Source organism: Myzus persicae, unplaced genomic scaffold, assembly GCF_001856785.1.
Source record: "Myzus persicae strain clone G006 unplaced genomic scaffold, MPER_G0061.0, whole genome shotgun sequence".
NCBI classification, from domain to species: Eukaryota; Metazoa; Arthropoda; class Insecta; order Hemiptera; family Aphididae; genus Myzus; species Myzus persicae.
The window spans coordinates 75,895-88,816 of record NW_019102498.1 but is presented as its reverse complement, the minus strand read 5'-3'; the positions used below and the strand labels follow the sequence as shown (position 1 = coordinate 88,816).

At 28.1% G+C, this 12,922-nt stretch overlaps 1 protein-coding gene across 2 annotated transcripts; it reads left to right on the top strand.

The window, feature by feature from the left end:
* Positions 1-5,413: 5,413 nt before the first annotated feature.
* On the top strand, positions 5,414-12,838 carry LOC111032291 (serine proteinase stubble-like). 2 transcript variants are annotated; one of them, XM_022312556.1, is made up of 6 exons: positions 5,414-5,434; positions 8,039-8,304; positions 10,154-11,212; positions 11,555-11,868; positions 11,930-12,096; positions 12,385-12,838. In XM_022312556.1, exons 1-6 carry the CDS (start codon positions 5,429-5,431, stop codon positions 12,559-12,561), a joined length of 1,989 nt encoding a protein of 662 aa, XP_022168248.1. In that variant the 5' UTR covers positions 5,414-5,428; the 3' UTR covers positions 12,562-12,838. The 2 variants fall into 2 exon arrangements, with proteins under 2 accessions (XP_022168248.1, XP_022168247.1); XM_022312555.1 differs by lacking the exon at positions 5,414-5,434 and adding an exon at positions 7,555-7,774.
* Positions 12,839-12,922: the final 84 nt, after the last annotated feature.

The window sequence follows — 12,922 nt, the reverse complement described above, 5'->3', positions numbered from 1 at the left end:
GAGACAGCACATGAGAGTGTGGCGTTCTCTTAATACCTACCGTTGTAAACTGACATGACCGAATATTATATTACCTATCTATACGATGGATCAATAATCATGTTTATTATATTGTTACAGAATATAATATGGATACAGGATAAGAAGAAAAACAATTTGAAATTTGTTGAAAACAACATACTCAATTTGAGTAGGCGAAGGAAGTGTCTTGATTGTGGATCAGTGGTGCACAAAGGTACAGTAAATGGAGCAATGTTGCGGGTGTGTCGTGTGGGAACTCTAAAGCTAATATGTAGGAGAGAGAAGAAGAACCAATTTTACCACATATGACATCCCGAAGGAAGATTAGGTAACGAACATTACGTCGATAGGCCAGATATATTAGGTTCAAGTTTTGAAGTACCGGGGCATAGTCATGAGGCGGATGAACAATATTTAAGTTAAACGTTAAACCCCTCTCGAAGCTGAGGAACTTGCGATGGACATTCTCGATTTGTTGGCAATGTACCATAAAGTGTACCATTACAGAGTGTTCCACACTACGGAACCATACTCAATTATCGGTCTGACTAATGCACAGTTTAATGCCTTTAAGGACCTTGACAATTTTAATTCCCTTGCGATTCTTTTTATGATACCTTATAGGTACCTTTATTATAAATGTATTAACCAAATAATTATTGTAAAATTAAAATTATTTTCAATGTTGATAATAATTATATTTTAAATTATACGTAACTACATACAAGTACCTACATGTACCTACATAGGTACTCTTAAACTTCAAATGGCTATTGGCTATAATGATTAAATAGCGCGATCATTAGTTTGTAGTTTGAATAGGTAGTAGTTTCGAAACTTTACATTTATTTCAAGTTTAACCATAGAGCTAAATTGTACCTGTCAAAAAATGTTAAAATGAGTCATTTGAAGGCTTCCGATAACAATTGGAAATAATAATTATATTTGAACTTAGTATAAATTAGCCAACAACTAAGGCACAAGCAATAATATAATCATTACTCAAGTATTACTAACCTAACTATGATTTCAATTTTTAACTGTGTAAAACGGTTTTTTACCCAAATGTTATTCATATTTAGTAATAGTAAACAACATCATGTTGGTGTGTGGACTCGTTTCCTAGGTTCAGACTTCAGATCATAGTTAAACAAGAACCTGATAAGCTGATCGAGTGTCGTTTCTGTATTGTTCTATGATAATATGGGTTTCCTAATTATGTTTTAAGCAATAACCTACATAAAATATAAATAGAACGCTAGTTAAGAATGTATTTTCCTTCACAATAATTGTGGGCAGAAAATCCATCAATGAATCCAGAGCCGTAATTTTTGAGAGGTAAAAAGGGATTTTCCAACACTAGATTTATATGCATCACTGGTTAAATTATTGGTACCTGTAAATTTTAGTATTTAGTACGGTTGGACAACCTCGCTCATCATAGCGTGCCGTGGCCTAAGAACCCATTATCGTAAATCGATGTATTTTATAACCTATAGCCTATAAGCTATAAACATGCGGGCATTGACTTTTAATGTACATTTGAATAAATAATAATTAAATAGTATTTTTTTTTTTATTATAATGTAAATTGGAAACTGCTTTTCATACTTCGTATACAAGAGTACAAGACTGCTCACTAAATATTTTTTTTTAATTGCACTTTACCGGACAGATGGTGTCACTGGTATTTATATTTTAGTATTTTACCAGCATTAGCATCATCATAATCATGTATACATTTGCGTCTTCTACTACTTTACATAAAATCCGTCTAATTTTTAAGGAGTTCAAAATAGGCAATATGCTTGCAAGCGGGTCTTGGAAATGTGTGCTTAGTTAATGATAAAGATTAGTGTGTGTGTGTGTGTGTGTCGGTTGTAGTGTATTTTCAAAAATATATTCAAAAAAAATTGTGGTAGTTGAGGAACAATATTTTTAGACATGATATCAATCCAAATCACTTTCCAAAAGTATAATAACTAAGTCTATCGCTATGTGACTAGGGCCTGTACGAGACCTGTTTTTTCGTCCGAAAAAAAACCACAAGGAAAACTCTCACGTCTCGCAGTGTGGTCCAAAATTGATAAATTGTTTTTATTTTTATTTTAAGTGTAACACTTCTTACTGTGCTCATTGGACTTCGATTTTCATAATTCTTTTTCTTAACCTAATACGATTTTATCATAAACAAGATTTTGTTTGTTATAATCAACGAAATCAAAAATCAAAGTCCATTGCGCCCTGTAGAAAATCATCCCAATTCTAACAAAAAAATAAATAAATAAATAAATCAGACCACTCTACTAGACGTGAGAGTTTTTCCTATGAAGCGTGTCTTAAGTAAAAATATTTTTTTTTATAACATAAAAATGTGTGCCTTCACGGTGCGCCTTCACTTAACGGCGGTGCCTTCACATGTGCGTGAATGCAGCGCCTGCTTAATTACCAGGTAACTGTAGACAACCACACTCACATTATATTAGTGTTTCCCAACATTTTTAACACCATGGTCCCAGTTTGATAATATTTTATAGGTTGCAGATCACTTTAGTTTTAACAGAAATAGGAAGACTTTTCTTTCAATAATAATAATGAGCAAAAAAATGTCATTAACAAGAATACACAAAACCAATTGAAATAGAAATGTAAAACTATTTTTATTACTTTACTTTACGTTTTATTATTTTATTATTATACTTAATACTAAACTAAATTATTTACTTGATGGTGTTAACATAATTTTTGTGATTGAGTTTCATTTACCAGTTTTTCAATATTCTCGGATGAATTTTGAAAAACGAATTGCGTGATAATAAAATGAATAGAGAGCGCATGCTGAATTAATATCAAACGACTAAACAAACTAAATTTAGTCATACAATATCCATAAGCCATTATTAATCGGTATAAATAAATATACAAGAAACGATGTTTGCAATCAAGTTTGCAGTAACGACGATAATAATATTATTCATTACTTTAATTAACATTAATAAAATAATAAACGTGAAAAAGACATTGGATACTAACGATACGGTTTCTCGATGTGTCATAATTATCTCACAAATATTTTTTTTTAAAGAAAAAAAATAAGATAGAAGTGGAAGAAAAAATCAATGGAACCGTTGACCACCGGTTGGGTAACACTGAGACTGAAATCAGAAGATTTCTAAGACCATGTCAGTGTATTGCGAGTTTACTTCTAACACAAATGTCATGGCCCATGGGAGACAACGATGAAATCGTACATTGCCTAAATATTGCCCCTTATTAAAGACGAACGAACAGGTCAATACAGGTCAATACCGGTCAATACCTACAATAACATATTTTCATATTTCATTGAATGAATAAGTATTATAATATATATATTTTTTAATGAAATAATGTAACAAAGTAAAAATCAACTTTAGCAGTTAATTATGGGTTGGTTACTTGGTTCCATCCAACATAATATATCTATGTTCCACTCAACACAGAAGAATCCTGATAAAACGTATAATACCAATGTACTATGGGAAAATCAATGGTTCTAAAATATTGTATAATTGTATCATAGTATAATAGTCAATTGTATCAGTGAATCACCCTTATCTACATATTATTATTGTTTATGACCAAAAAATGTTGAAAACATATTATAAATAACAATAATAATAGTAAACAAATAACGTACTGACGTCGACATAAATTTTGGTACCTATATCTACAATTATAAAACAATATAAATTAAATCAAAATGTTATCATTCACTTTTGTTACAATAGTTGGTCCTTGATATCAAAGAAACAATTGTAATCAACTATTATAATTTATTTAAATATACTATACATATAGTTATACATTTATTTTATTATTTTATTTTGGGCGATTATAATTTTTTTTTCATATTTGACGAGTGCCTATAATATTAACACATTGGTCGCGCATAATTATTACAGGTTATATCTTAATTGTCTTCAAAATATTAAAATTTATCAGTAACGACTAACGAGTTACGTATTATTGAGAAAAATTTATTGTTTTCGTTTCTATTTTGTTTTTTACCAACTGCCAGTTGTACATCGCAATACTATTTTATAGTACATAATAAATAATACATATTTTTTTCAGAAAATCAGAAGGTAAATACAATTTTTTCTTTTGTTTTAATAGTATTATTGTATAATACTATAATGAGATGGTTTTAAACTATAAAGTTATTCGAGAGAAAATCTAAAACAAGAGTCGTCGATCAATACAATTACTCGTGTAATCGTTCTATTGGTCTAATTAATTTTAATTTTAATTTCGTAAGTATTAATTTATTTTCATTTGGCACATATTATGAGCTATAGCTATTATTGAGTATCACTGTCGTGAGTGAGTTTAATTAGGTATTTCTTTTAGATTCATAGGTATATGAATTAAAAATATTTGGGATTGAATATAGAATATATCGGTTATGTTCATTTATAAATTATATTAACATAAAAATAAAATATTGATATACCATTTATGTTGTAAAAATAAATTTAAAATTGTATAATACAAAATGTATTAAATATTCCAAAACGGATAAAATAAATATATCTAAATTAATTGTGCATAAATACAAAGTATCAGAATATTTTACAAATAAAATAACTTTCGTTCTAATCAATATTAATTTTTTTGTATAATTTTATTTATAGATGCTTGGGATACAAGTGCAATATAAAACTGTTTATTATTATTTTTTAATACTAAAAATAATAAATGTCAAATTCAACTAAATTTTCTTTGGATAAAATCAAAATGACTAATTAGTAAATCTAATTTTATTATTAGAAACATTTTGATGTTCAAATCTTTTATTCAAGTCAATTAGTTTATGTTTTAGAATATTTACAAAATCAACATTTTTTGGATTAAATTAATTTGAAACTTAAAAGCATTTTTCTAAATATTGATTACGAGATTTTTCTGGCATAAGTAAATCTTAAATGTCTTACTATTCGTTTTTTTTCATACGTTCAACAAGAATATTTCTTTTATTTATCAGGTCCTTTTGTTACATCTTGAATATACAAATAAATATCTTAGAAATTTCAACAGTGATTTCCTGGTGACTTGTGCAGTAATTCGGGAGGCGATTAAAAACTCTCATTTTAGATGTGGTAATCAATCAAAGAAAAAAAAAAACAAGGTAGACGCCCGTCTACGCAGTTTGCAGTACTACTGAGTACCTATAACAGCAATGTACACGGTGGACCACGGAAACAAGGCCAAAAATCTATAGACATAAGACATATCTCTATTTTTGGACCTATTTCGGTGGCGCACCCTGTATACAGCCGTAGAGAAGGATTTATTACAAACCAGTGTACTACTACTATATACAAACGCTATTATAAGTAAATTCGATTTCGGGTTTTCAGTCATTATGCAGGTAAGTATCGTTAAAGTTATTTCTCTTTAAATAATATAAATACACCTATTACCTACCATTGATTTTATAATAAAATAATAATATATTATAGTAATAATAAATATCATTTTAAAATATAATATTTGAATAAAAATGTTTTCTATTTGTTTTGATGAATCCTCAATCACATTGTGGATTGAATATTTAGTGCTATATGATTTTATAGAAGCATTTTAAGATTTTAGACGTTTGTGTATATAGATAATTAATTATAAAAATGGATCTATGTAACTTATTTACTACTATTTAAAATAATTATTAAAATTAACATATTCGTTTGAAACTTAAATTCATTGTTCTTATATTAACTAATCGTGTACAATAACATGCAGATAACATTTTTTTAAATTTAATTATAAGCAAAAATGCCTAAAATTCTAACCGGTTTTGATAATTTAAGGAAGCCACCGTCGTCGGCGAGTAGTGGTATTAATTATTTAGATATTATTAAGGTATAAATTATAATAATTATTAAAACAAAATAACATTCTTCTTTTTTCGGCTACAATAATAACGCCATGTTCTATATCGATTTTTTTACGTACTATTATTCATGATTTAAAATAAACAGTCGTGTGGCTTATTAGTTCATTTTAAGATCAATGCTAATTCCTTCGCGTAATACATTATACCATTTTAAAATATTTCAATATGTCTTATTATTTTTGTACTTTTTACTGGAGTAGAATATTTTTATCTTATGCATTTTGACGAATAAATATCGAACGAATGAAATAAACAAATTGAAATTTTTAAACATCGCATGTTGTGTTTAGTAGATATCCCTATTATTTTGCCGGCTACCCCTTACCGTACAAACAACAGTCTAAGTGTAATTACAATCTACGCAGATATTATTATGCATCGATAATAGACAATGGCAACTACGTCATGACCGATCATGATCATGTCTTTTGTAAAGTGCAGTTATTTCATGAGGAGGGGTTGATATTTCAACGGCCCCCTCTCATCACATTATACCTAATACCCACCAAGGCTGGTTTCATATAAGAATACCAACTGAATGACGAGCATTGTTTGTATGTCCGACACTCTCGATAGTGATTAGTATGGTGACCACTCCAGATTTTCAAATAAACTATCACATAATATTCAGTGTTCATGAAATAAAGATAAAACCTTCAGTTTACATCTTATAACTCTATAACCGCATGTCCGCATAATATAACATAATAATATACAACTATTATGCAGTGGCAGGAGACCGACAACTTATTTTTTTAGTGCTCCTGAAAAGTGAAGTTTGAATTGATTTTTGTAATTTTTTTGTATCAAATGCAACCTTTATAAAAAGCAATAATACATTTTAAATGCATTTACAGTCACTAGACTTAATATGTTGTACTTGCATATTACCCGCGATCCGCGTAGTTGGATTTCTTACCTAGATTAGGTTGCACTTAAATCGATTTTCATATGATGTGACAGACTTTCTAGACACACATTTTAATGAATCTATGTTCACAAGATCACATTTATTTACTTTCGCATTCATTTAATATCAGACTGGACCATAGCAAGTCAGCAAAGGGTGTCCGGGAACACCTAGTTGATTATAAATACTAGTAACATTTATAATCGATGCTATAACTACAAAAATACACTAGTTTAAAAGTTACAACACACTAGTACCAAATCATACGTAATTCAATCATGCAAATTATGTTATTATTTTTTGAATTATTATCAATATTTGTTAAAAATTATGATAGTTGATAGTTGAAATATCAATACATTTTAAAACCTCAATAAATCATTGATGAATGCATGTCCAGTGATGTACCTATACATAGACTCTGTATTAACTATTTTACAGTTATGAATAATATGAATATAATTATTTGTTATAATATTGTAAAAATCATGTTTTAAAGAGTTGGGTGTTTGATGGAGAAAAAACTGGTGTATATTATCCTGCAATTAATCAATTAACCCATGACGTAGAGAGAATTTCGTATTCTAAAAAAAAAAAAACACGTTGTTTATAACTTTGAAACTGGATTCAAGGATTTCAGGTTATTATTGAATATTTAAAATATTATAAAATGTACACATCATATTACTACCGAGCTTATTGTTGATACGGAAACACAAATTGCAGCAAGTGGTTAGGGATTGAGTGTGCATAAAAATGATTTTTAATACAAATTTATATAAATTATACTATTTAAATTAGGCAAATAAAGAAGATATTTTGTAAACAATTTTATTTTCGTGACTTTATTAGAAAATATAAAAGATATTTTTTAATTTTTTATTGAAAAAATTATGTTATTCATGGTAAGTAAATTGTGCGAATGTGTAAAATATAAATATTCAATAGCCTACCAACATAGTAGTAGGTACCTAGTGTTTTGTTTCATTAAACACATTAAAAAATAATTAACAAATAACTATAGTATATATTAAAGTAAGAATGACTCGTTTTGTAAATTAAATATATTTAAAATATTACAATACAATTTAGGTAATAAATTTAGTTTTTTAAGATAGGTATCATATTATTACTAACCAACTATAATGTGATTTTACCATGGTTTACAGAATTATACCATGCATATTATTGGTTTGATTTTGTTTGCTGGAATTGTTTCATCGTCGCCGAAAGGACAAATATCTATTACACAAACCACAGTTGTCGGCTTCTTGCCGTCTGAATTGCAATCCTCGACAGAGATAAAGTTAACGACCATTTTGGAAACTTCAACCCTAAAGGATGAAAACAATTATCAAGATTGTATATGTACACCTTTTCATAAATGCAAAACCTATAAAGCTGCTCCTGATGGCAACGAACTTATAGATATAAGGTAAGACACTAAATAAATCATATTTTAGTTTTTGAATGAAACAATATTCTTACACTTCTTTGTCTAACGTTCGAAATTCCTTTTGTCTTCTTTGAATTATGAAAATATATATCGAATGCATTCTGGTAGATAATGTTCTATGCTGAGTACGACTCTGTAATATTTATAAATATACTTATGATGTTATAAATACTTCAGATTATCTTTAACAATATGTTGATTTACAGTTTTTGTTAGTGATATACTTATTAGTTATTATACACGATGTATGTCACTCTGGAAATAAATGGTGTACCTAAATGTTTTTGAATATTGAATTCTACACTGAACATATAGGATGCATTAACATATACAAGCAATACAATTTTTTATAAATAATATTTATTTGCATTCAAAAAAACTATGTATAGTATGATTTTGCATACCCAGTAAAAACTGACAGGTATGTCAATTATCAATGTAGGTAATAATTAATAAGTAATAATAGTACCTAATACATTTTAACATTTATATGAACAAAAGTAATTATAACTTAATTAGCTCACCAGATTTTCCAATTATTACTCAAATATCTTGTATACCTATCTACTATATATTTATCATTTTTTTTAAGATACAAATTATATTATTTATATAATCAGCTGCTATAATAATTAAGGAAGTAATTTTTACAATATTGTCTCTATCTCATACATGCTTATTATAAAAATGAATTTTTCATACATGTACTATTTTCAAATAGTTTACTCTCAACATTATTATGTTTATAAATAAAATATTGATTCAACAATATAACACTAATATTGTTGATTATATTTGATTATATTTAATTTTAGTTTTATAAATTTAATTTCAAGAGAATAATGGCCCATTAAGTCATACACACAGAAAAATGTATAATTGACTTGTCTATTGAAATTCGAGATTCTTAGAACATATATATTAAATGTGTAACTGGAATTTTGGAACACTGTAGGCAATTATAACTTGGGCAATTTGAATCTCGATTACAAACAAATTATTTTTTTTGTAAAATTTTGTATTTGATGTATTATTTTAGTATTGTATTATTTCTATTAATTGATTACTAAATTATGTATGATGTAAAAACAAAATTAAAAATTAATATAATGTTAACTATAATTGTATTATTACCTATTTATTATATTTTGAATATTTTAAAACAATTATAATAATGGTAATAATATTATAAGACTTATATTAATGGATGATCGATGTACTCGAACACTGCTTTGCAAAACAAATAAATGCAAGTGTAGGAAAACAAACATACTTTGCAATTCTAATTACCATTCTAGTAAATCATGTACAAATAAATAGAAAATAATAAAATTCTAAATAGTCTTAATGTCTTAATGTGTTTACCTACCTCATAATAAATAATAGCTCATTTATTTATTTCGTAATAATAAAATTATAACTAATGATATAAGTATTAATAATAATATTTTTTTTTCCATTAGTATTCCATGCTATTTTAAATTATATTATATTATTGTTATCTTTACAAATATATTGTGAATTGGACTTTTGTCCGTATTAATAAATAAATAAATAAATATCATTTATTACTTTATTAGTAACTAACTGATCCAGCACTATTTCCCAATGAAAAATGATATAACCGTGAATTTACGCCGCCTTAATCTCTGTTAAATGTAGACCGCACAGATTATTGACACAACAATTGTGGTTGTTTCGACCAAGTATAAAATTCGAGGCTAAAATTATATCTATAAAATAATAATTTTCTATTGACATGAAAATAGTACACTTGAATATAATTAAAAGTCTATTAAAATCTTTTTAAAACATTTTTACATTTCAGGTTTAACGCAGCTCCGTGTCAAAGTTATTTAGATGTGTGTTGCAATGATACCAAAATTACTTCAACCGAAAATCATAAGCCAAGTAGTCCAGATACCACAGATGGTGACTGTGGTTGTGTTTCCCCCGAAGATTATAGCAAAGAACCAAATATTGATCATATAGATATTACTAAAAAGCCATATATTACCCAAAATGAAGAATATACTAAGAAGCCATCTGATGGGCCAAAAGAAGAATATACCGAGAAGCCATACTACGGTCAAAAAGGAGATTCTACTAAAGATCCATATGTTAACCATAATGAAGAATATACTAAGAAGCCATCTGATGGGCCAAAAGAAGAATATACTGAGAAGCCTTACTACGGTCAAAAAGGAGGTTCTACTAAAGACCCTTATGCTAACCATAATGAAGAATATACTAAGAAGCCATCCGACGGTTATAAAGAAGATAATACTAAAGGCCCATATGTTAGCCATAATGAAGAATATACTAAAAAGCCATCTGATGGGCCAAAAGAAGAATATACTGAGAAGCCATACTACGGTCAAAAAGGAGATTCTACTAAAGACCCTTATGCTAACCATAATGAAGAATATACTAAGAAGCCATCCGACGGTTATAAAGAAGATAATACTAAAGGCTCATATGTTAGCCATAATGAAGAATATACTAAAAAGCCATCTGATAGGCCAAAAGAAGAATACACCGAGAAGCCATATGGCAGCCAATCAGGATATCTTACTAAAGAACCAGATAATTCGTATGAGGTAACAGAAAAATCGGTTACTCATGAATATGTTGGTACGACAGAACCCAATAAACCTTCATCCGATCATCAGGAACACCATAAATGTGGTGTTTGGAATAAATATGGAGTTGGTTTCAGAATTGGAAATGCAATGGATAGTGAATCACAATTTGGCGAATTTCCTTCAATGGTGGCTATATTCAAAGAAGAATTATCGAAAGACGGTGAAAAAAAACTTGTATTGAACTGCGGGGGTTCATTAATAAAAAAAGATGTCATTTTAACAGCAGCTCATTGCGTGATTAAGTAATTGTTTACCTCTAATTATTTAGACAGTTAAATAACAGCTGCTTACTTTTAAATAATTTTGAATAGGATATGAAAAATATTTTATATACTTTGTGTACACTTTTAGTGAATCCTATTTTATCAATTATGTCTTTAGTATGAATTATAATAATAATTTATACCGATATAATATACAGTGATTTTTTGTATTCATGTAGTAAAATTAGTAGGGACTAAACAATTCTTATGAAATCTATAGTACTTTTGTAACATGAAATGCTAATCAGCTCGCTTATATATTATTAAGTTATGATTGCAGATTTTTTCCAAAATTGATGTTTTAATTCTAGTTTTTTTTAGGAAAGATATTTCAACTTTGGTCGTTCGTGCAGGTGAATGGGACCTAAAAACAGAAAAAGAAATACTTAACCACCAAGATCGTAGAGTAACAAAAGTTGTTACTCATCCTGATTATTACTCAGGAGGACTTTATAATGATGTGGCTTTAATTTTCGTCGAAAATTCGTTTTCTTTACAGGATAACATCCAACTCATATGCTTACCATCGATAGATGATATTATTATAAAAGACACGTGTTACTCAAGTGGTTGGGGTAAAACTGTTTCTTACAATAACTATACTATTGTTAAGAAAACAGAATCGGGAAAAACTAGTACGTGGATAAACTTGATAAAAAAAAATGACTTCAATAAATTTAATACTTTATTTTGTAGAAGAAACTGGCCAATACCAAGTTAGTATATTGAAAAAGGTTGATCTTCCGATTGTTCCTCGGGATAAATGCATGGCCGCTCTCAGGGCCACTAGACTTGGACCAAAATTCGTATTGCACGATAGTTTCATATGTGCGGGTGGCATCGAAGGGAAAGACACTTGTAGAGTAAGATAATCTTTAAACATTTATTTAGTTTGGATTGTGACCGAATTATTTATTTAAAAACTATTGATAGTTTTAATCAGAATATCTTTTTGACTTCGATAATTTATCATTTATCATATATTTAAATAATATAATGTTTTTATAATATATTTTGACATTTAAATGATGTTATGAATAATAAAGTTGTAATAAATATTTTTTATTCCAAGAACTACAACATTAATATAATAAATATTATATTCTAAAATCTTTCAACTGACTAACCTAAGAATACCTATGTGTGTGTAGGGCGATGGTGGCAGTCCATTAATGTGCCCGTACAAAGATGAGCCAGATCGTTTGGTGCAAGTTGGTATCGTGGCCTGGGGTGTCAGTTGCGGTTTGGCAGATATACCCGCAGCTTATGTTAACGTCGCCGGTTTCATGCATTGGATCAATAACGAAATAGAAAATAGAGGATATTGAACATGTCTGTTTACATATAGTGTGTATGGATCCTATAAAAGGCGCTTACATCCACCAATATGTTGAAATGGAATTTTCTATCGAAATATTTATTTTTTTTTATATCAGGTATATTTAGATTTTATACATTCATTATTGGTAGTTCAGTTATCATAGTTTTGATAACATAAAATTAAAGAAATCATCACTACCGTGCAATGATAATCGGTAGGAATATATTAATATGCATTGACATATTCAGTGGTACTCTGGTACTTATATTTATAATTTTATTTTCAAGATTGTAATCTTTATGTTATAATTACATTTTTAATGTTTAAATGTTGAATTATGACACAACATGCTTACGCAAAATATATGA